The sequence below is a fragment of the Populus euphratica genome, unplaced genomic scaffold (assembly GCF_000495115.2).
Source record: "Populus euphratica unplaced genomic scaffold, PopEup_1.0 scaffold789.1, whole genome shotgun sequence".
In the NCBI taxonomy this organism is placed as follows: Eukaryota; Viridiplantae; Streptophyta; class Magnoliopsida; order Malpighiales; family Salicaceae; genus Populus; species Populus euphratica.
This window is the reverse complement of record NW_011500655.1, coordinates 14,623-37,977: the sequence shown is the minus strand read 5'-3', so window position 1 is coordinate 37,977 and position 23,355 is coordinate 14,623. Positions and strand designations below refer to the sequence as shown.

Sequence of the window (23,355 nt, the reverse complement as noted above, 5' to 3'; positions counted from 1 at the left end):
GTATTTAAACTTTAGGGTTTTTCTTTTAGTCATTCTAATTATTCTTCTTATTTATTTGCATATTTCTCTCTCTCTTTTTTTTTTTGTAAGATTGGTAACCAAGATCTTGCTACATTTTCTTCCCTTGTTAAGATCTTTGTCCTTAAAGTGAGGATAATTCTCTTTATGCCATTTCTAAGTCACCCAAATAGCATCTTTCCTCTTACATCCAAAACTCAAAAATCACTTTTCTTTTACAACCTCTATGAGTAAATCTTTCACATTACCTTAAAATTTCTTCTAATTCTAGGTAGGGTAAACCTTCCCAAAATAAAGGTAGTTGAGGTTCAAAACTAACTTCTTTTATGATCTTCTTCTTCAATAATGATATATGGAAGGTTAGATATACTCATAGATCTTTTAGAAATTTCAACTAGTAAGCTGCACTTCTAACTTTGCCTCATATTTGACAAGGCTTATAATAATCATAAGCTAATTTTTTGTGTTTTTATTATTGTATATTTAATTGGCAATGCAGATGGAGCTTGAGGTATACCCTATTCTTTTTTTAAGGTCTTCTAGTTATCTTAGTTTGACCATTTATCTGTGGATGGTAGATAGTAGACATTAATGAATACACTCTTTGCACCTTGGATAACTCTTTCCAAAATTTATTGATAAAAATAGGATCTTTATAAGTCACTATAATTTTAAAAAGTCCATGTAACTTTAGTGTTGTCTGTAAAAAAACTAGGGTCAACTTAAAAGCTATATATAGGTGGACCAATGCCATGAAATAGGCATATTTTGTCAGTCAGACTACCATTAATAAGATTACCAAATACATGTTGGATAAGGATAACCTTTCGATGAAGTTCATAGAGATAGATAACCATAACATTTACAGAGTTGGAGAAGGTTGTAATAATCTTGATGATCTCATGTTTTCATGTTTTATACTTTTGACACACATCATATTATCTAATGTAGTCCTTTACCTCAACTTCCATACCTATCTAAAAAAATCCACCTAACTCTCTTAAGGGTTTTCTCATAACTAGAATGACCTGTTATGGGATTATCATGGATGTATTTCATGATAGCAGGCTTGAGAGGACATTCTTTACTGATATAAATTATGCTTTTGTAATGTAGAACTTCTCATTATGATTAGAACTTAAATAGCTTTATTGAGTCTCTTTCAATTTACTTGAAAATTTATTGGAATTTTAAATATTTAGTATAACTACCCGTCAAGTCCTCTACCTAACTAACTAATAGGAATGTAATGACCTATAATTCTCCAACAACCAAATTTGCTGGTGTTGTTGACAAAGTATCAATTATTTGATTTTTTTTTATTTACCTTGTATTCCACTATGAAATCATATTTCAAAAGCTTAAAAACCCATTTTTGTTAAACTACGATTCCTTTTTTTGTTCTAGTGAGTATTAAAGGATTTGTCAGTCAATTTTAATCTTGAATTGTTGGTCTAATAGGTAGGACTTCCACTTCCACACAAACATTACAATAGCTAAAAGCTCTTTTTATAAGTTTGACATTCCTAACTTTTTCTTTATAAAGCCTTTACTTAAATAGGAGATAAATTTTTCTTCCTGCGTTAAGATAGCTCATACCCTATCTTATAAGGCATTATATTCAACCACAAAAAATTTAAAAAAAATAGGCAGAGCAAATACTAGTGGGTGGGTTATAACTTTTTTAACTTATCGAAGGCTTTCTTGGGTTGTTGATCCTAACTAAAAGCTCTTTTTTCTTTCTTCCAATAATCTAGTTAATGAGCAAACTATAACCTTATAATTATTAATGAATATATGGTAGCAACCCATCATGCCCAAAAGCCCTCTTAAAGCCTTAATTGTACTAGCTCTAGCCATTAAATCATAAGTTTTATCTTACTAGGATCAGCTCTAATTCTACTTCTAGACTTTTGCTAGTATGAATAACAATAAAGCTTAAAATTTATTCAAGATGTACCCTTTTTAAAATTTATAGAATGATTTTAAGTTTTTCTTAGTGGAAGCCTTTTGGACTAATTTTTTTTTTTAAATCCCTTAACTAATTTTTGTATTGCAACTAGCCACTAATTACTAATCTAGGCCTCAACTTCAAGACTGTATACGCAAGACCAATCATTTAGTTGTCATTATTAAATTCTTTAAAAATCCAAGCTCATTGTCAATTTTTAACTCTTGAACCCAAGGCTTTTGAGCTAGATCTTACTGCCTTAGTAGTAAAACTCTATAGTCATCTCTACAAAGTCTCATGCATAGGGATTTACATTTCAAGCTAGTGGTTAATCTAGTGTCTTGAGATAACTATTGTTCTTATAAGCAATATAATCCTCATTTGATAACATTATAATTGGGATTTATGGTGTGAAAATATTTGAAAGTAAATAAAATTGCAAGAAGTAGTTTAGTTTTTGTGAAGAAAAGAGTGTTGAACTCACAAGGACTCATTATGTTATTAAGTATTGAAATCTACCAAATTAATTACTATTTAGAAATCAAATCAAAATTATATAGAATTGACCACCTAAATTGTTTGAAATAAAATAAAATAAATAAAATAAAGAATAAAGCTTAAAGTTGTAGAGATAGTAAAAATAAATATAGAGCTTCTGATTTCACCTAGTTAAATTATACAATTTATTATTTCTCATTATCAAATTCAAAATACTCACGTTGATGATTAAAAAACTCCTTAATTATTCAATGTTTTCTCTTAAAAAACAATAAAAATAGATCCACCTAATAATTTAACATATCTCTATCTAAATTTAATTATATAAAGATTCATTAAGTTCTTTGAATTTGTTATAAATAAAATCACATTAATCGTGTTAAAGTATTTTTATCTTTCGCTTAGCTAATGGTGTTTAGTCTTGAAAGCTTCTGATAATGATAAATTACATATCATTCTCATTATGTTTTATTAGATCAAATAATAATTGGCTAGAAAATTTTAAGCAATAAGATCAAGGATAAACACTGAACATGAAAGAAATTAAAAATAAATTAACATAAAATTTAAATTATGTAATCAAAACTAGACAACATAAAAACAATAGAAAAAAAAACAACTTTATTTCATAACAAATATGAAAAAACCATGTTCTTATTAGAATACATCAAAAGAAAATTAATGTGAAGAATAAGACTCGTTTGCTTGGAATAAATTGATGAAGCACTTCATAGTTACGTCAAGTTTTCTCTAGTCCTCCCTCCCTATCCTTCTCCAGTTTCAATGGTGAAAAGAACCTCCTTTTTATTTAACTCTAGTTGTGGTATTGACACGACTAAAAGATTGATGTCTTCTCCCAAGTGCAGGAGTGTCGAAGTAATAAATAACCTGGCAAAACCGGGGTCGAACCACAGGGAGGTTAATTGTATAAATTATAAACAACAACAACAATAATAATAACAATAATAACAATAACAACAACAACTATACTAATAATAATAACAATAATAATAATAATAACAATAGTAGTGGTGGTAGTAGTAGTAATAATAATAATAAAGAAAGAGAAGAAGAAGATGATGATGAGAACTTGGAGATGAAATATTAATGTAAGGATTAAACAATGATAATAACAAATGTCAAGGTTAGAGGTTCCACTAATGGTATGTCAAACAAGTATAGTATAAACTCTTATTATTCAATTGGAAACCACACACAAAGGAGGTTCCAATCAGATTATAGATTGTTAACATGATTACATTAGTCTTCTTATTCGATTAATACTAGTACTTGTAAATCTCGTCAACCATTCATGATTATAACTTATGTTAACAACAAATCAAGTTCCTTTCATAGCTCAGGTGTCGGTTATACCATACAGTATGAACTATGAAAGTGCCAAGCATTTGTTGTACCAAATGTTATACAACATAAATCAAGATTTGACATTTAACAAGAAAAGATTAAAGAGTGAACAAGATAACAAATACAAAACATGTTAGTATCAAACATTAAAGTCCATATTAAGTTTACACTATACTTATTCTTACACCATTAGTGTAACCTTTTCACCTTGACATAATAAACTTAGCTAGACATAATGAAAGAAAGAAAAATAAATAAACAAAATAAGAACATAAATAAGATAAAAGTTAACTAAGTAAATGAAAGGAAATGAAAGGCATAAATTTGATATTAATGAAAGCAAAGCATAAACATTACAAAAAATACAAAGAGAGAAAGGAAAAGCATGAGCTTGATCTGGACACCAAGATGCCTAAATGCATGGCAAATGTCTCCTTTTATAGGCCAAAATTGGGAACTATTGATTTGATGACTAATTGATGAGTGGGTAGCCAACTCTTGACTTGATGACAATCCTTATCTTCTCTTATCTGCCCAAAACGTCATTGATAACATCAAAATTAGAGCCAGTCAAAAACATGAAAGTTGTAGGAAATTGTCTCAGCTTTCTTATGTAAAAACTTCAGCTCATTTGGACTTCTAGAACTCCAGATATGGCCAAAATACTAAACATTGCTTGGGCTGAAGGATAGCTTCGGGCTTCTTTGTTGTTGCAATAATGTGGACTTGAAAATGATAGTTGTTGCTACAATTTTGACTTGATAATGGCCTTTTTAGATCTTGGGCTCCATATGAAAGTTGTAGGCCTATGTCTTACCTTTCCATCCATATAAAGTAGACCTAAATTTGAGATCTGTAGCTCTAGATATGACCCAATTACCAAACAGTGTTCTGGTTTGGATTGCACCGACATCTCTTTTCTAAATTTGGTCATCTCTTTGCCCTTGCAACTTAAGTTCTTAAAGTCATCAATCAATCCTTTCATTTATGTGATATGCCTGTATTTAAAATAAACATTTACCATAAATTAAAGGTATCTTATATTATTAGATATATTATTATAAAACATGCTTTAGTTAAGGAGTTATTGATACTTCAAGTGCAAAATGATGATATAAAACTTTGATAAAAATGCACTTTTAAGTACTAATCAGGTATCTCCCCTTGATCTCCTCTTTCTTTTTTTGTCCAAAATCTTCTTTTATTTTTTTCTCTTGATTTTCCTTCCAAGACTAACATATTTTAACCCCTAACTTTAAGCCTTATTTTCACTATAGGAATGACTTTTTTTTTAAGAGTTATAAACATAAGAGTTATAGATGTTTCTCTTATATTTCCTTAAACACTAAGATTATATAATTATGATAACTTTACAAAAAGTTATACTTGATTCACCAAGATGTATTCTTGAAATTTCTTTTAGTAAAATTTCTTAATCTTACAATAGAAAATTTCACTTTCTTCCTTCTTTTCTTTCCCATAACTTGTACATAACCTCTTTATGTTAGATTTTCTTATTTAATTAGCTTCAAAATTACTAAGATGGATGTGTTGAGTTTTTTAAAGCACATATATGTAGCGGAAATTGTAAATTTAAAATTTTTAAGAAGTCTTAAAGATTTTAATAAATAGATCTAGAGTTACTTAGGGTTTATATAAAGATTACCTAAAAATCATGTATTTTTTTTAACTTTGAATAATTTTGGTAAGACTAGTTTGTCACAAACTACAAGTCATCTAAAACAACGTTTATTTAAGAGGTTATGTCTGTGTTTTGTGTACAACGCAGATGCAAACTATTTGGTAAAGGAAAAGACATAATTTATTATTCATGGGTCCTATAGTATTTTTGCATCCGAAACACAAGGAAGGAAAAGCAAGTAATTATTACTTCTTGCACATTGTTCATACTAATTACACTGTTCAGTGAATAGTGCAATTGCATAGTGCAATTAGCATAAATAATGGAGCATGCTACATTATTTTGGTAGAACTAGTTCTGGCCTCACCGAGTCCGGTCCACAACTCAACATACATTGAATTAGGTCTGACCCAATAAAATAAAAAATAAAAATTATTTTTTAATTTTTAATTGTGTTTTATTTGAAAAACTAGTGTTTAACATTATTTAATGACATTACATAAATCAAACAAAGATCGTTTGATGACGTAATAACTATAGAATTTGATCGCAATTCCAATTTTATTTTTGATTATATTTTACCTGTTGTTGTTACACGCTTAAGAAACCAAAAAAATATAGTCGTTATCGGATGTGTCTAGCCTTTAATGGTAATTCACACAAATTATTAGTGAGAAATCTTCTTAACCTTTTTAGGAGAGAAAAATCGTTATATCTTTGAGTACTAACTCTTTTTTTTTTTTCATGTGTTTTATAACTTACATAGTTTTTATACTATTTACTGCATAGAAAATAAGAGGCATAACATTCTACTTATAGAGAAACTTGAAAATTCTATAAATAGAAAAATATAAATTTGCCCTATGAATAATATTACATATATTATTTGAAGGTAATTTTAGAAACTGATTCATTCAGGTCTTTATTTGATTTTCTTAGATCTAGAATTGTGATTCCCTGTATAAATTACACTCTAGTTTTTAATTTTTAAAACTTATTTAAAATCAAGTCATACTTGATTAATCTTTCTATTTTAATTTCTAATCAATGGTTCTTATGTGAGTAACCCATTAGGTTCCCTAACAGGGTGACCTAAATATAAATTATAATTTTAAATAAAATAAAATAAAATTTATTAATTTATTATCAATTTAATAATTGATTGATTTATATTTAAAGATCAAATACAATGTCTAACAACCTATCATGATCCTTCAAATACTAAAAAAAATCTTAAATAATTTGATTTAATCTTTTAATGACCATTTTGTCAGTGTAATTATTATCTTTTTATTAATAATATTTCGATTTAGACATTATAGTGTGAAATATGACTGCTTTGTTAAATCATGTTTGTTATCAACACCATAGTCATTAAGTCCTTGAATAAGATTTGGAACTTTTTTCAAATCTCATTCCATCTTAAGCAATAATTTATAATGAATATTATTTGAGAACAACTAAAATATTTTTACTAATTTTTCTAGAGTGATGAATCATTTATTGATTATTTAAATATATTTATATAATTCATGGTATACCAAATATCTACTAGTTTATTATCCTTGATTAGGATAACATGTAGTAAGATCAAAACATAACACTTTCTATATAAGATAACTTAGTGATTTTAAATATAAGGTTCACTTGTATACCCATGATATGAGCCATTTCATAAACACAAATGACCTCTTTATATAGAATTCTCACGCGAGTCAATTTAGTGTACATGTCATCTGACAGACACCTATATATTAGTTCTAAGTATCTCCCATACTTTAACTTATAAGAATAATTATTTCTTTTTATAAATGAAATTATATAATATGTATTAGTCTCAACTTTCAACAGCTCTAATTAATATATAGTATTAATAAAGTATTGACTAGGAATATTTTAGGAATAATATTTTGATGCAATAGAAATTACATAATCATAACAACTTTATAATTTTTTTTACAAAATATTTTTGTTCTAAGAACTTTATCTTTACTTTAAATTTATTAATTTAAATATTTGATGGATATTAAAGATAAATAAAATATTTATTATAATTAAATATATTTACATAAATAAAATTAATATTATATATAACCAACCAATTGACTATATAATATATACATTAACGAGATGAACTTCACTTCATCTCTTTCAACAAACAAAACTTATCTCTCATTACGAGCTATAGTATCTGATTTTTCACTTTATAATATAAGACAATTTCCCTAAAGAACCAAATAATAGGCCTGCTAAAGAAATCTTAAATTAAAATATAATCATTTTAGTTAGGGGCAATTATTCTAACCCATCTAATATTTACCCATAATTATACTTTACCTTTATAATTTTAAAAATTAATTTTAGTCAACACGAGATTTAAAATAAAATAAAAATACTAAATCTATCATTGTATATAAAATAATGCAAGCACACAAATAATATATCATTGATATATCATTGACCTGCAATTAATAGATAATATGATTTCTTCTCTCACCTTTACAAACAAAAAAATCTTATAAAAATCAACATCTAATTTTTCATATTTAATCTATTTATTTTTTCTTTATTTATGATCTCATTTTTGTTAGGTTCTGAATTATAAATTAATTATTAATTTTTTCAAAAAATCCTAGAAAAAAACCCAAATTGATTTCAAAAATCATTTTCCCCTTCAAAAACTTCATGATATATTATGATAATCCACTGATGACTAAGCCTGTCTAGTTTGATAAAAAAACTAACAGAAAAGCGAATGGACTCAGATACGTGTCTAAAAGAATACCAATTCACAAAGCACTAAAAATAGCTAAAAAGGATCGCAGAACTGGAACACGTGAAGATAGAAGAATACCAGTTCACAAAAGACTAAAAATAGCTAACAAATCGCAATTGAAAGAAAATGTTTGACAAGTGTAATTTACACCTAAAGCCGGAAGCATGAACACTAAATTCTTGATTATAATTGTAATTATAATAATTGTGATGGTTATAATCAATCTATGATACCCACATCATCGATCATTTGGAATTGAGTGTTAAAAACAGCTGTCACCAAAGAATCGAAAGCTCGGAGAAGAAGAAGCCAGGCCAAAATATTTCCTTCATTTCACCGGACTCTGTATCTCTCTCTCTAATCAGAACCAAACACAAAGGGCGGAGAGATCTCTCTGTGTCGCTCCAGTCTAGAAATGAGCAAAGGACCTGTACTCTTCGCCGATATCGGCAAGAAAGCAAAAGGTAATCAGTCAATTTCCATCAGTGAAAGAAAATCAGAATCATTGATTTGATGGTGATGATTTGTTGATGCTATGTAGATCTGTTGACCAAGGATTACAATTCTGATCAGAGACTTAGCGTCTCTACTTTCAGCGATGCTGGAGTGGTATGTATTCTTTTGTTATATTTATGTACATATAATTTTGTGGTCCTTTTGAGGGTCTGGGCATCAAGCTCTGTGTCGATGCTGCTGAGGAGAGTGTTTTAACAATAGTAATGATCTTCAGATGTTCAAATGAGGTTTATTTCATTTCTTTACTAATGTGAAATCCAATCATGTATTGAAGAGCCATGTAGCCTTTCTAATGCATCTGGTTGTTGTAAGTTATCTTATGGGTGGTCCCATGTTAATTATTTATTGCTAGCATCGTGTGACTGATGCATGGGTTTCTGGCTACCCTCTAATGCCATACGGATCATTTTCAATCTCTACTTGTTTTAGGTTTTGTCTTTCAATTTTTGAATGACCCTTAAATGTCGGGAAAGCAGTCATTTTTGGTCTTCAGATGCAGTGGTGCTGAGATCCATCGTCTCTTAAACTTTAACATCTGCTCCTTCTTGTGTTTTTAATTTCTGTTTTTCAGGCCCTCACATCAACAGCTGTGAAGAAAGGAGGGCTATCAACTGGGGATGTTGCTGCGCTCTACATGTACAGGAACACTATATTTGATGTTAAAATTGACACAGAATCCAATGTATGCTGCTTCTTCATTTGTTTAAAACACTAAACTGCAAGTTCCGTATTCAAATAAGCATCTTCTCATTTCATTCCGACAGATATCAACAACCTTGACATTCACCGACTTCCTTCCGTCAACTAAGACCATTGCTTCCATCAAATTTCCTGACTATAACTCTGGCAAGGTAGGAACTACGAAGTTTGGCATCTTTTAAGCTTGAACTCCTCAAAAAGTAAATACTTGGAAATCTGGAATAGATGCTGAATTATTGATAGGGAATGAGGGGCAACAATGAGAATTGGTATAGTGTATGATTATTCTCGGTTTTATTATTAAGGAATTTAACTCGGTTTTATTATTGACGAATATTAATTTGTTATTTAGCAGGTAATTTAGGATTTTAGTTTCCTTTTTTAATAAAGACTTCTTAGGTTTTTCTTATTTTATTTGTTTTGGTGCATATAAATAAGCACGTAGACATTAGTTGAACCATTGAATAAAATAAACCAAGCTTTCCTAAGATCAAGTGTGTGAGGTATCTCCTTTATTGGTTTTTTTCCTACATCTTTGATCAAGGGAGTGATGAAGTCATGAAACTCCAAGGATGGGGTGACACTTGGTGAAAGTTGACTGGTGGTGGGGAAGGTGGCTAGTGTACTTGTAAAACGAGTCTCTCTGATTGTGTGGGGATCCTTCGATGATTAAGTTAGAGCATGAGGGAGTATATATATGAAAGAAGAAAAACTAAGTGAAGAGGAAAGGAAAGATATGGGAGAGAGGAAAAATCCCTGAACCCTGAACCCTCTAGTTCTTTATATAACCACAAGACTTGACAAGTTGCATGGGGATAAGGGCGGGGAGGTGGTATGTCAGGTCCTTCCAGGCGGGGACTGGGTATGTTGCCTAAAGGGAAGGGTTCTCCTCCAATGGGCTGAGCATCCATCTGGTCAGACTCCGCCCACGCTGTCTCCATCCTGCTCGGGCTGTTCTCGGGTGCCTAGCAGGAGGGCGTGTGGTAATTGTTTCTTGTGCCAATCCCTTTTGGAGGCATCGGGGCTTGACTGGGGTATAGGTGTATCCAGGTATACGAGGGAGAATCTTTTATTGATTAGAGTGATAATATTGCCTGTATTGTTGGATTGGGGTGAAGCACGGCAACAAGCAACCTGATATCTACATGCAAATCTGGCCCTGTTTGTAATGACGGTAATGGCTTTTTATAGTTTGTTTCTGCCCTGCATTTTGCAGTTGGAGGTTCAATATTTTCATGATCGTGCAAGTTTCACCACAGCTGTTGCTTTGAATCAATCTCCAGCAATTGATGTTACAGCCACCATTGGTACCCCGACAATTGCTTTTGGTGCAGAGGCAGGCTATGATGCTACTTTGGGTAGTTTCACGAAGTACACTGCTGGCATTAGTGTGACCAAACCTGATTCATATGCTTCGTTGATTTTGTAAGCTCTTAGACGCGTTGTCATGCCAACTCTGCTAGATATTTTATCTATTTAAAGTCTGGTAAAAAATATAGATATTGAAAAGACGGGTGATATCTATTGAACCAATTACTTAGCCGCTCTCTCTTCTTACAGAGGTGACAAGGGAGATTCTTTACGAGCATCATACGTGCATCATCTGGATCTGCTGAAAAAGAGTGCTGTTGCTGGAGAGATCACTAGAAGGTTTTCCACTAATGAGAATACTCTTACTATTGGAGGGTCATTTCCCGTTGATCAGCTGACATTGGTGAAAGCCAAGCTCAACAACCACGGGAAACTTGGGGCATTGGTGCAACATGAGGTCATACCGAAGTCAGTGCTGACAATCTCTAGTGAGGTTGATACCAAGGCCTTGGACAAAAGTCCCAGGTTTGGGCTGGCAATTGCTCTGAAGCCCTAAAGGTTCTCTGCCAGTTATCTAATCCTACTCTCGTTTTTTTTTTTTTTCTGGACGGCACTTGGAAAGGAGTGTTAATAAGTAGCTCCACATAAACATATTTCTAGGAATATGATGGCTGATGGATGGATTGATTTGATGTTTAGTTCCTTTATTTTTAGGTTTTGGAGGCATTTGTAGTCTGCTCTCTTCCGCAGAGAACTTTAATTTTGGATTGATGGAGATTTTTGCTAATTGCATTTATGATCCGTTTCTCATAATTCAGTGGAGGCTGGTCTCTAGGAGTGATCCAGCTGCCAGCATTTTAGTTGAGTTTTCATGTTTTTGTTTCCTGCAATATTAGATATGCGTTTAGCATTAGGGGTGCTTGCAATGGATCAACCATCCATCGGAACCCCAGAGTGTCCTATCCTGCGATCTCATATTAACATTCTCTAATTTATTTATTTATTTTGTCTTGTAACATAATAACAGATCTGGATTTATTCTTGAAAAATATTGGATTGGATTTTATCTCTACAGTGTGATAAGATCATAGATTTATTCTTGAAAAATATTGGATTTTATCTCTACATAATGATAAGATTCTAGTCACGAGTGATACATAATTATATAAATGCTAAAATTTTCTCAAGGTGAGAATTTACCACAATATTATCTGGATAAAAATGATGCTATTCTTTTATTTTATTTTCATACATATAAATAACTAAACCATAATAATTTTTAGTAAATCCGTCAAAATAAAAATAACATATTACAAAATAGAAATGCAAATAATGTAAAAGTAGTTGCTTTATTTTCTCTTATTGAATTGGAAACATGATTGCAATTGACATGTATGTAACTCTTTTTAATCACGATATTTAAAAAAAAAAATTATGACATGTTGGGTCCTTCGTGGCAACAGTTCTCTTAACTGCATATCATTACCCCACACATCAAGTGGACGCGTATCCCCAAGGTCCAAGCTTGGGTGGTTTGTCAATAGTTCATCCGTTGGTTCCCAAGTGGCATCATCTGTAGACAAATGTTTCTACTTCATCAAACTCTCCTCAATAAATCTTGCCCAGTGTGGAATCCAACACGTGTCTAGAATAGTTTCTAGTGTGACCATAATGGTGCCCCCTTCATCAATAGGTGGAAGTTCCATATTAGTGTCTGCTTTGTCACCCAACTTCCTTTTGAGCAACGACACATGAAAAACTGAATGTAAACATGCGCCCTCTGGAAGCTTAAGTTTGTAGGCTACAACATCGACTTGCTTTTCAATTAGGAATGGACTATAAAACTTGCAAGCAAGTTTTTGATGAGCTCATCTAAAAGTAGTATGTTGGTGATAAGGTTGTAATTTGAGATACACAAGTTCACCTTCTGTGAATTCAACATCCTGTCGCCCACGATCAGCTAATTATTTCATGTGATTCCTAGCATTCGCTAAATTCTACTTAAGATTCCTGAGCAGTATGTCCCATACCTAAAGATTGTGATCAACTTCATTAACTGATGAAGAGCCAGTAGCATATAGTGGAAATGTAGGTGGTAAGCATCCATAAAGAGCTTAAAAAGGTGTCATTCCTGTTGATGAATGGTAAGCTGTATTATACCATAGCTTTACCTAAGAAAGAAATTGGCTCCATTGTTGTGGTCTTTGATGAACAAAGCAGTGTAAATATTGCTCCACACAGCAATTAACCACCTCTGATTGACCATCTGTTTAAGGATGATATGCTGAGCTCATCTTAAACTGAGTACCAAATATCTTAGAAAATTCCTGCCAGAAGTTACTAATAAAGACTTATTTATGTCGCTCACAATAGAACGAGGCATGCCATGTAGCTTCACCACACACCATCTTTGATATAAAAGGATGTGCTAAGGCCAAGAAGTGAGCAGATTTGCTTAAATGGTCCACTACCAGTAAAATGGTATCGCGACCATGTGAAGTAGGGAGTCCTTCAATAAAATCTATAGTAACATCATCCCATACCTGACATGGAATAGGAAGAGGTTGTAAGAGCCTAGCTGATTTAAGATTATCAACTTTAGTTTTCTGGCATGTAACGCATATGTGAACATATTCTTTGACATCACGATACATAGATAACCAATAAAACTGCTGAGATAACTGTTTAAATGTACCCAATACACTAGAATGGTCGCCCATCCTTGTATCATGAAATTCCTATAGTAATTGTTCTATCATAGCTGTGTTAGGAGGCACCATAACACTTGTTTTGAAGAAAACTAACCCATCTTGCCATGTATAATGTTTTCTAGGCCTATTCTGAGCTTGCTGGATAATTTGTTCCATATATGGGTGTCCAGTGGAGGCCTTTTTTATGTCTTCCCATAAACTGACTTGTGGCACATACAAGGCATTAAGAATAGGGCTTTCAGACACTCTTGATAATGCATTAGCTGTTAAGTTGTCGCGTCTTGGGCGATATATGATTTCATAGTCATAGCCAAGTAATTTAGCCACCCAACGCTGCTGTTCTGGTGTCCTAATTCTTTGCTCCAATAAATACTTAAGATTGCGCTGGTCCGTTTAAATGAAGAACTTTTTGCCTAGCAGATATGGTCTCCAAGTGCGTGTTACCTGAAGGATGACAAGCATTTCTTTAGCATATATTGACCATGAAAGCTTGGCCACTCCGAGTGCTCGGCTGAGGAAAGCAATGGGTTTGCCTTGCTGTGTCAACACTGCACCAATACCCTCTCCAGAAGCATCAGTTTCAATTGTAAATGATTCATTGAAATTTGGCATAACTAAAATAGGTGTGGTCATCATAGCTAGTTTGAGCTGTAGAAAAGATGCCTCTGCCTCTTCACTCCATTTGAATTGCCCTTTCTTCAAGAGATTGGTTAATGGCTTTGCTAGCATACCATAGTTGCGTATAAATTTTCGATAATAACCTATAAGGCCTAGAAAACCATGTAAATCTGAAATAGTGCTTGGCCTTAGCCAATTTACCATAGCTGTAATTTTGTTTGAATCAACCTTGACCCCTTTATTAGTCACAATATGGCCAAGGTACTCAAGCTCTGATTGCCTAAATGTACACTTATTTGCCTTTACAAAAAATGTATGTTGCCGTAGAATTTCAAAAACCTTTGTAACATGTTCTAGATGCATGGTCCAATTAGGGCTATAAATCAAAATATCATATAAAAAAAACTAATATGAATTGATGAAGATGAGGATTAAAAATAGAATTTATAATAGCTTGGAAAGTGGAAGGAACATTGCAAAGACCAAAAAGTATGACCATATATTCGTAGTGGCCATTATGGGTACGGAACGCAGTTTTATAAATGTCTTTTGGATTTACTTGTACTTGATGGTACCCTGCTCTTAAGTCTAATCTTGTAAAGGCAACTCCATGGAGCTTATCAAGCATGTCATCAATGGTAGGATAGGAAACTGATCCTTAATGGTTATATTATTGAGAGCTCTATAATTAGTACAAAAATGCTAAGTGCCATCTTTTTTTTTTTAACTAACAAAAAAGGTGAAGAAAAGGGACTAGTACTTGGTTTTATAAGCCTTAACTTAAGCATGTCTTGAACTTGTTTTTTAATTTCAGTTTTTTAAAAGTAGGCATACCTGTAGGGCCTCACATGAATAAGCTCAGTACCTTCTTTAAGAGGAATGCAATGATCAACTTCACGAGCGAGAGGTAACTATGTGGGCTCATAAAAAATATCCTTAAAGTTATTGATGATTTCCTTCCTATCTGTTTGCATATTGGGTCGTTCTATCTTTTTTATGGATTGACAATATACACTGTAAAAGTGGAACAACCATGGCAGACATCTTTAGTAATTGCTGTTAGTGAAGTAGGTTGTATAGTTTGGCTATCAGAACCATTTAATGTTTGAGCTTGATTCTTCCACCAAAAGTCCATTGTCATTTTTTTCCAATTACACACCACTAGTTCGAGTTCAAGCCATTGTACACCAAGAACAAGATCAAGGCTTGTGATAGGTATTGAATAAAGGGTTAATGAAAATGGAATGTTTTAGAGAATAACCTAGACTTGTTCAGACCTTCCTTGGCACTTCATTCAATTGCCATCTACTACCCTTACAATGAAGGGTCCTATAGGAATAACAAGTAATTGAAGCTCCTCTGTTATTTTAGAATTAATGAAATTATAGATAAACCCATTGTCGATGAGCACTGTTAGAGTGTGATTCCTAACTTGTCTGTCAATCCTCATGGTTCGTGGTGTGAACCAACCTGTAAGTGCATGGAGTGAAATTTCTGGCTCAATGTTCTCCTCAGCTATGTCCTTTATTGGAATGTTATCAGTAACTTCTTCACACATGAATCTGATAAGTTTACTAAGGCTTTCTAGTAATAACAGTTGCGGTCTTTGGCACTTATATCCAGTAATGAATTTGTCATTGCAATTGAAACAAAGCTTTTATGTATGTCGTCTCAGCATTTCATCCCATGTTAGTCTTTTTATCAGAACTAGAGAACTGGATTTTGGTTAGGGAAGAGTCAATGGTGTGCGAGTTGATTGTGTTGGCAATTTATGGTTTGAACATCTGAATAGCATTAGAAATTTCAACTTTAAATTCGCTCATGAATGTACCTACCAACGCCTTTTGAGTCCAACTATGAACTCGATTGCCCAACCTCTCAAATTCCTCTTGATAGTCCCTTAAGGAACCCCCTTATCTAACCTTTGGTGGGCCCAAACCGTGCCTAAAGCTTTTTTTCAAATATCTCCCACGTGACAGTGCATCCTTCTTCCTTGTAGGCTCGACATAACAATTGCCACCATTGGTTGGCTTCTCCTTCCAAATGGAATGAGGCCAATGATACTTTTTGATTGTTCGCAGTCTCTTGATATTCAAAAAATTAGTCTACTCGATTGAACTATTAGGTTGGATCATCCCCAGAATATCATGGAAATTCTAACTTGGCCATCTTTTATGAGAAGATATGGCATCCACCCTCATTGTTAGTTTTCTTCTTTCCCCCATTAGTGTCATCCCAATGTGTGCATGAGAAGCCATCCAGATTGTTGTTGTGGTAACTTGAAGACGCCTTGGAAGCGATCATGGCCTCTGAAAGCTTGTTAATGGTTTCCTCCAAGCTGTGCAATCTATTGATCATGGAATCTTCCAATCGCTGCATGCCATCTTGGACTTCACCAAATCCTTTCTCCAAAAGCTCAATTCGTTCTTTGTTTGTTGTCATTGCGCAAGCTCTAATACCAATTGATAAGGTCCCAGTAAAGAGTGATACATAATTGTAGAAATGCTAGAATTGTCTTAGGGTGAGAATTTACCACAATATTATTAGGATAAAAATGATGTTAGCCTTTTATTCTTCTTCATACATATAAATAACTGAACTATAACAACTTTTAGCAAATCCTGTCGAAATGGAAGTAACAGATTACAAAACAGAAATGCAAATAATATGAAAGTGGTTGCTTTATTTTCTCTCATTGAATCGGAAGCATGATTCCAATTGACTTGTATGTCACTCATTTTAATCACGATATTTCAAATTATTCTTTATGACATGTTGGGTTCTTTGTGGCAGCAGCTCTCCTAGCTGCATATCATAGTGCTTATCAATTCATTCATCGTCTGATTGCACTTTTGTCCCTTCTCTTCTTTTTTTTTAACAGAATGCACGCCATTTTACTTTACTTTTATTCTTCATGTAAGCATAGATGCAATGTTCTAAAATTTAATGTGCAGGAATAACGATTTTTTGAAAGTTTAGACAGAGAGTAATCATATGTTTACATTAATATTTCCTTATCAAGAAGTAAGGAATTAGTGGTTAGTGATAAAAAAAAAAAAATTACATTTGTAAAATAGTCTTTTTTGGTGAGGTTTAAATACCTTCCAATTTAAAAAATCAATAACTTTTAACATAGGGTTACAATAAATGAGAAAATAAACTTTAAATTCTAAAAATAAAAATGATTGTTTGTGTTTCTATATGATAAATGCTATAAAAATAAGATTATTAGTATTTTGATAACAGAAAAATTATGATAAAAAAAGCCTCATGACCCAACATAAGACCTGTCATAACCTATTTTTGAGTTATTTTTTAAATTTTATTCTTTTTTTCCTTCCCTATAAAAAAATAATAAATAAATAATAATAACAAAAAGATTGTTATTTTGGAAAAAGCAAAATGTGAAGAATTTCAAATATATAGAAAAATCAGGTTGAGATTTTGAATAAATTATAAGCCTAATTTACCCTCTTTGTACCAAAATTAGAGAAACAATGTGAATTCAATATCAAATTAAATGATTTTTGGATGAATTTGCATAAAATTTAAGTCTAGGAATATAATAAGATTTTTAATATACTAATTTGATTTAATCATAAGCCAAATTAAAAATTTAATTATGCTTAAAAATTAATTTAAGTTCAATTAAAGTATTTAATTAAGTGCATGAACTTAATTATACTTTATATAGGTCAAACTAATTTTATTAGGGACTTAATTAATAAAAAATTAAATTTGGAAGCCTAATATAGGTTTAATTTAAAAGATTGAAATTTTAAAGGACCAAACTTAATTTTTACAATGTCAATTGGTTCAAATTAGGGATAAAATTTCAAGAAAATCAATTTTTTTGGTCAATTAGAGATTAAGGGTTCAATTGAAGAAATTCATAGGAAAAGATCATTTTGAAAAAGACACCAAACTTCAGGAACCCAATTGATTAAAATCAGGGATGAAATTGAAGAGTTTTGAAAGTTTAATGGTCAATTAAGGGTCAATTTTCATAAATCCAAAACTAAGGATCAAATTGAAAAGGACGCTGAAATTCAAGCCTGATATTGAAGTTCAACAAGGGCAAAATTGCATAAAATTAAAAGTTTAGGGTCAGTAGGAGTGCAATTAGAAAAAATTAAAAGTTAAAGGATCAAATTAAACTTTGACCAAACCCTAAATTAAAACTCTAAAAAATCCAAAATTACACCATTTTGTACAATAAAGAAAAAAATTGATCAAACAATACGTCGTATGATACTAGTCATCTTCTTTCACTTTTAGTCTAAATAAACTACTCGAGTAACTACCTTTTTATAGCATTTAATATTTCATCTCTCAACCAAATCAAACAAACCATACACTAACATGATAATCTGACACTTGACCATACTCTAGTATGATTCTTTTGGCTGATTAACACTATAGCAGTCTTAACATCGTTCTAAAGTGACCAACTCAGGTAGCTTTTAACTATTTATTTTTTCAGGCTATGATATGAATTTTGAACCAATAGTTAGGATTCTTCATATTCAAATTAAAGGCCAAGATTAATCTTCAAAAAAAGAAAAGTGTCCCTTTTCCACCCATATAAATAAGGGTGGATTCCAAGTATTGGGTATTAAGAAATATGAGGTCAAAATTGAGAAAAAAAATCATCTCTTTTCCTCTCTTTTTTCCCTTCCTTCTTAGCCATCTCTTTTGCTTTTTTCTCCATCGTACCTCTGCTGTCATTAACACCACTAGCCATTTCCCTTCCTTCTTAGCCATCTCTTTTGTTTTTTTCTCCATCGTACCTCTGGTGTCATTAACACCACTAGCCACACACCAGACTTCCCTACAATATTAGGAACACCTCTAACCTTCTTCTTCTCCAACTAGGCAAGCTTTCTTATCATTTCTCTTCTTGAAATTGCTTTCATTGCCATTATCATGCAACTAAAAATATGCCACTAATATGAGCTAGGCTGGACTCATTCTAGCCTAGCCCCCTTTTAAAAAAAAGAAGAAGAGGGAAGGACGTATGATTAGCCCTAAAATTTAGCATTATTTTCATCTTGGTCATTGATCTTTGATTTGTGCACTTGGATTTTTAATTGACTATCATACTTTTAATTTTCTTTAATTTAGCCCATATTTTGGTCAATTTTAGCCCCTAACACCTTTTTTTAGTTTAGTCTTTAGTTTTGAATTTTTCAAATTAAGTCATTAATTGCTCCTTAAACTTTAATATTTATACAATTAAGTCTTTGATTTGACCATATTGACTTTTTTAAATTGCAATTTGACCTCAAACTTCAATTTCTTTCAATTTAAGTCTAAATTAACTTTAAAATTATTTTTTTTCAATTAAGTCATCAATAAAATTAATTAAATCTTCCAAAATTATTAGTCCATACCTATTCAAATTTGTATTTATTTATCCCAAATAAAAACATTTTCACTAATTAAACCTTTTTCCAATTAAAATTAAGTTGCTAAATTTTATACGTTTTGATCCTCTAAATTTTTCACTTGTTATTTTAATCTTTCACAAGCAGCTTGAATAATTTTATAGGCTTTCTTTATGTATATCCTTTTCTATTTTAGATTTTCTTTTCTATTTTTTTTCTTTTCTAAATTTTTTTAGGATTGAAAATGAATAACAACACTATCAGAATAGAAAAGGTAGGCTAAGGTTACCATTGGTGGGAGGTCTAAGGTTATCATTGGTGGGAGGTCTAACACTAGAGAAATTAGCCTAGAGGTGATGAAACAACTAAAAAGGGTTCCCACCATTGCTTTAAACATCTCAATGATATTTAATGAAAGCTACAATCTGGCATTTATAGCACAAATGACCTTTGATATAAGAAACTCTCTTATCTAACCTCTTTAGTTTAGTTTTATAGCCATTATTTCTAATAATATTTTTTACAGACTTTTATGATATACACTCATTCAAAAAAATACTAGATAGTTGAGAGGAATCAAGTGAGGGCGGCCAAACACTGGGCAAACCAAACTGCCCTTCAACATCCAAGAAAAGAGAAGATTGTTTGTGGTGGCTGAATTGAAGGAAATCAAGTGGCCAATGCCTCACCGAAAGATAACATGCACGGTGTAGCTCCATTGAAAAACAACTTCAGGCAACTTATAATTAAATGGACGCCTTCAAACATGCGATCCTTGAGGGAAGACCACCCAATAATTAATAAAAAATAATGGTTTTATTCTAAACAAAATAGTCGATAAAAAAATGAAAGTTTTGCTATATAAAATTATTCATTTCAATTACCTTAGAATATATATAAAAAGATCGACGTAAGACAAACATTTTTCCATTAGGATTTAGCCTTTCAAACTCATGCAAACATTTATTTAATCATCATATAATTAAATAAAGATTTGCTTTAAAATTACCTAAGACATCTCACATGCATAAACATCAAGTATCATGTGATACGTGTCATGCAAGGGGCGTTTAACTTTTTCTTTCTATATTTCTTTAAAGAAGGAATACATGTACAAAATAGATAGTCAAGAATGAAGTAAACTTCCTTGATCACAAAACCAACTATTTAGATTTGAATCCATGCACAGGTTGACTACAAAAGAAATATCCACTAGAAAGTGAAGCTTACGAAACACCCATGGGATCAAATTCAAAAGAACACCAACAAGATTTAAAAGAATTACATGCTATACCAATAGCATGTTTGATTTTACATTCAAAAAACATTTTTGAAATAAATTAATTTTTTCACGATTTTAAATCATTTTAATGTAATAATATCAAATATATATATATATATATATATATATATTTTAAAACATTTACAAACAAAAAACAGTTGTAAAAACAACTATTACTACAATCATAAACATTACCTACATAACTAGCTTGGAAAGGCTTCAATTAGAAGGCTTTAAAGTTAATCCTTTAAACCAAGCTTATTAATAATATCAAATAAGTCTCAACTTTTTTTTTTGGTAGGTTGAAAAACAAATTTAATCTGATTTGTAAACTAGTAGACACTAAAACAAGCAAAAAAAAAAAAAAGTCCATGCATCATTCATGCCTTAAAGTGGATTCCCAAACATCGGCGCAACCCATAGACAGAGCTTGCTTCACAGGGCGGAACTACTCCCTTTTTTATGAAAAAAAAATAGTTAAGAATTGGTTGCAATACAATAACCAAAAGGGAAGTTTAGGAAAAAGCTAAGCAACAAACGAGCTTCATCCGTTAAAAAAAGAATGGACAAGCAACACTCTCTAAGTAGAGTAGCTTTGACATTTTCTAGCAAGCAGTCAAGGAAGAAGCATTGGAAAATTTAGTTTAATAAGCAGAAGGGAGTTGAGCTTCAACATCTGCAAACTTCAATGCATGCATCTAGGGAGATGAAGATACAGGATGCAATATTCTCTGGAAAGCACACTATTGTTTGCCAGTGACAAGACATAAACACCATGTTGCTGAAGAAAGGAACACTTTGATCCCTGGAAATGACTAAAACAAGCATCAATTGCAGATTTTGGGCGGTCACTAAGCATAATTAGAGCCCATCTAATCTGGAGTCCAACAAGAAATAGAATATATCAGATGAGTGTGCAGACTCAAATCAATCCCTAGAAATGCAGAACATCACATCAAGTGTATGGCAACGGCAGTTCAAACACATTTTCTTACGCCTCAATAAAATCCACATGACATTCAATTAAACTGATTAAGAATATGCTTAGTAATTAAGACAAAAACAAGTACTTGTAAAACCAAACACAGCCTATCATTAAGCCTTCAAAAACAAAAACCTCATGATGAATCAGTCCACGCTCTGCATGATATCCTCAGCAGTGAACTTGGTCCCCTTATCCTTATCACCAACAGCACGCCCCTTAGCCTTGCGATCCAGCAGGGACTTCCTGTCCTTATCAAGTCTGAGCTTGGTAATCACCACCTTCGAAGGGTTAATTCCCACGTTAACAGTGGAGCCATTAACCTTTTCCCTTGTAATCCTCTCGACATGAATAACCCATTTTCTCCTATAAACCTGGACAACCTTCCCTTCCCTTCCCTTGTATGTCCCACGAACAACTTGGATCTCATCGTCTTTTCGGATAGGCATGGATCTCACGTTGTATTTCTGACGGAGGTCAGTGGAAAGTGGTGCGCTCATGAGCATACGACGCACGGAGGATGGCGCCGAGAAGTGGGCCTTACGGTTCTTTCGGCGGGAGGAGGAGACTCTTGGGTTGTACTTCATTGTGGTAGCTGTGGTGATGGAGACTGCGGCTAGGGTTTGTGTTTGATATGGGTCTCGAGGAGAAAATGGGAGTGGTTTTGTAGTTAAAGGAGAAGCTAGGGTTTTTGGATGGTCTGGGATTTTGTCAGGGAATAGAATGTATTTGGGCCTGATGAGATTTCAGCTGGGCTTCTTTTTCATCTCTCAATAACATCACTAACATGGTTGGTGTTTATTTTGTGTTTCAGATATCATGTATCGGAGGATACGTGCATGCTTTGGAATTTATTTTTTTTGACAGAAATGATTTAAAAGATAGAATTATGTTTTTTTATTAATTTATTTAATTTAAATTAACTCAGAATATTTTTTATTTTTTTTATAAGTTTATTTTAATCTCATGACTTAAAAGATAGAGTTATGTTTTTTTTACTAATTTATTTAATTTATATTAACTCAGATTATTTTTTATTTGTTTTTTATAAAATTATTTTGATTTATTGACTTGAGTCATGAGTTTGGTGTATTAACAGAAGTTCGAATAATTTTTTTGTTTTTTATTGATTTAAAAAAAAAATTAACTTTCAACATTGAGTTAATTGAGAATTAGATTTCATAATTTATTTTAATTTGATTTTTATGGGGTCACCCTTGTCTTATGACCCGAGTTATGGATTTAGTTAGTTAACCGGGTTTATTTAAGTCAATTCTTGTCTATTTTTTAATTGAATTTTTTTTAATTTCATCTTTAAACAATGTGTTAATTGAGAATTATACCTTATAATTTACTTAGATTTTCTTTCTGTAAGATTATAATGGTTTTATAACCATGGTTGTAGATTTAAAAGATTAACTCATATTAACCCGGGTGGATCCAATAAGTTATTATCTCAATATTTTTTAAAAGTTGTCATCTAGAAATTTTTTAGTCAAGTTATGTTTTTACGAGCCATTCAGATTGTCTTTATATCGGTCAAGTTAACTAGGTCATATTAGGTCAACATGCACATAATTTTTCTTTTCTACCAACAAA

At 31.9% G+C, this 23,355-nt stretch overlaps 2 protein-coding genes across 3 annotated transcripts; one reads left to right on the top strand and one right to left on the bottom strand.

The window, feature by feature from the left end:
* The first annotated feature begins 8,281 nt into the window (after nucleotides 1-8,281).
* Nucleotides 8,282-11,641, top strand: LOC105115872 (mitochondrial outer membrane protein porin 2-like). Of its 2 annotated transcripts, XM_011012936.1 has the most exons (7): nucleotides 8,282-8,714; nucleotides 8,792-8,859; nucleotides 9,338-9,448; nucleotides 9,531-9,617; nucleotides 10,682-10,890; nucleotides 11,026-11,334; nucleotides 11,491-11,641. In XM_011012936.1, exons 1-6 carry the CDS (start codon nucleotides 8,666-8,668, stop codon nucleotides 11,330-11,332), a joined length of 831 nt encoding a protein of 276 aa, XP_011011238.1. In that variant the 5' UTR covers nucleotides 8,282-8,665; the 3' UTR covers nucleotides 11,333-11,334; nucleotides 11,491-11,641. The 2 variants fall into 2 exon arrangements, with proteins under 2 accessions (XP_011011238.1, XP_011011237.1); XM_011012935.1 differs by having other exon boundaries at nucleotides 11,026-11,641.
* Nucleotides 11,642-21,742: 10,101 nt separating this feature from the next.
* Nucleotides 21,743-22,470, bottom strand: LOC105115871 (60S ribosomal protein L26-1-like). Its single transcript, XM_011012934.1, has one exon. It carries the CDS (start codon nucleotides 22,341-22,343, stop codon nucleotides 21,903-21,905), a length of 441 nt encoding a protein of 146 aa, XP_011011236.1. The 5' UTR covers nucleotides 22,344-22,470; the 3' UTR covers nucleotides 21,743-21,902.
* Nucleotides 22,471-23,355: the final 885 nt, after the last annotated feature.

Coding starts and splice junctions, on each gene's coding strand:
- LOC105115871 (XM_011012934.1), bottom strand. CDS start 22,343: ATGAAGTACAACCCAAGAGTCTCCTCCTCCCGCCGAAAGAACCGTAAG.
- LOC105115872 (XM_011012936.1), top strand. CDS start 8,666: ATGAGCAAAGGACCTGTACTCTTCGCCGATATCGGCAAGAAAGCAAAA. Junction 9,449..9,530: donor AAATTGACACAGAATCCAAT/GTATGCTGCTTC, acceptor TCATTCCGACAG/ATATCAACAACCTTGACATT. Junction 10,891..11,025: donor TCATATGCTTCGTTGATTTT/GTAAGCTCTTAG, acceptor CTCTTCTTACAG/AGGTGACAAGGGAGATTCTT.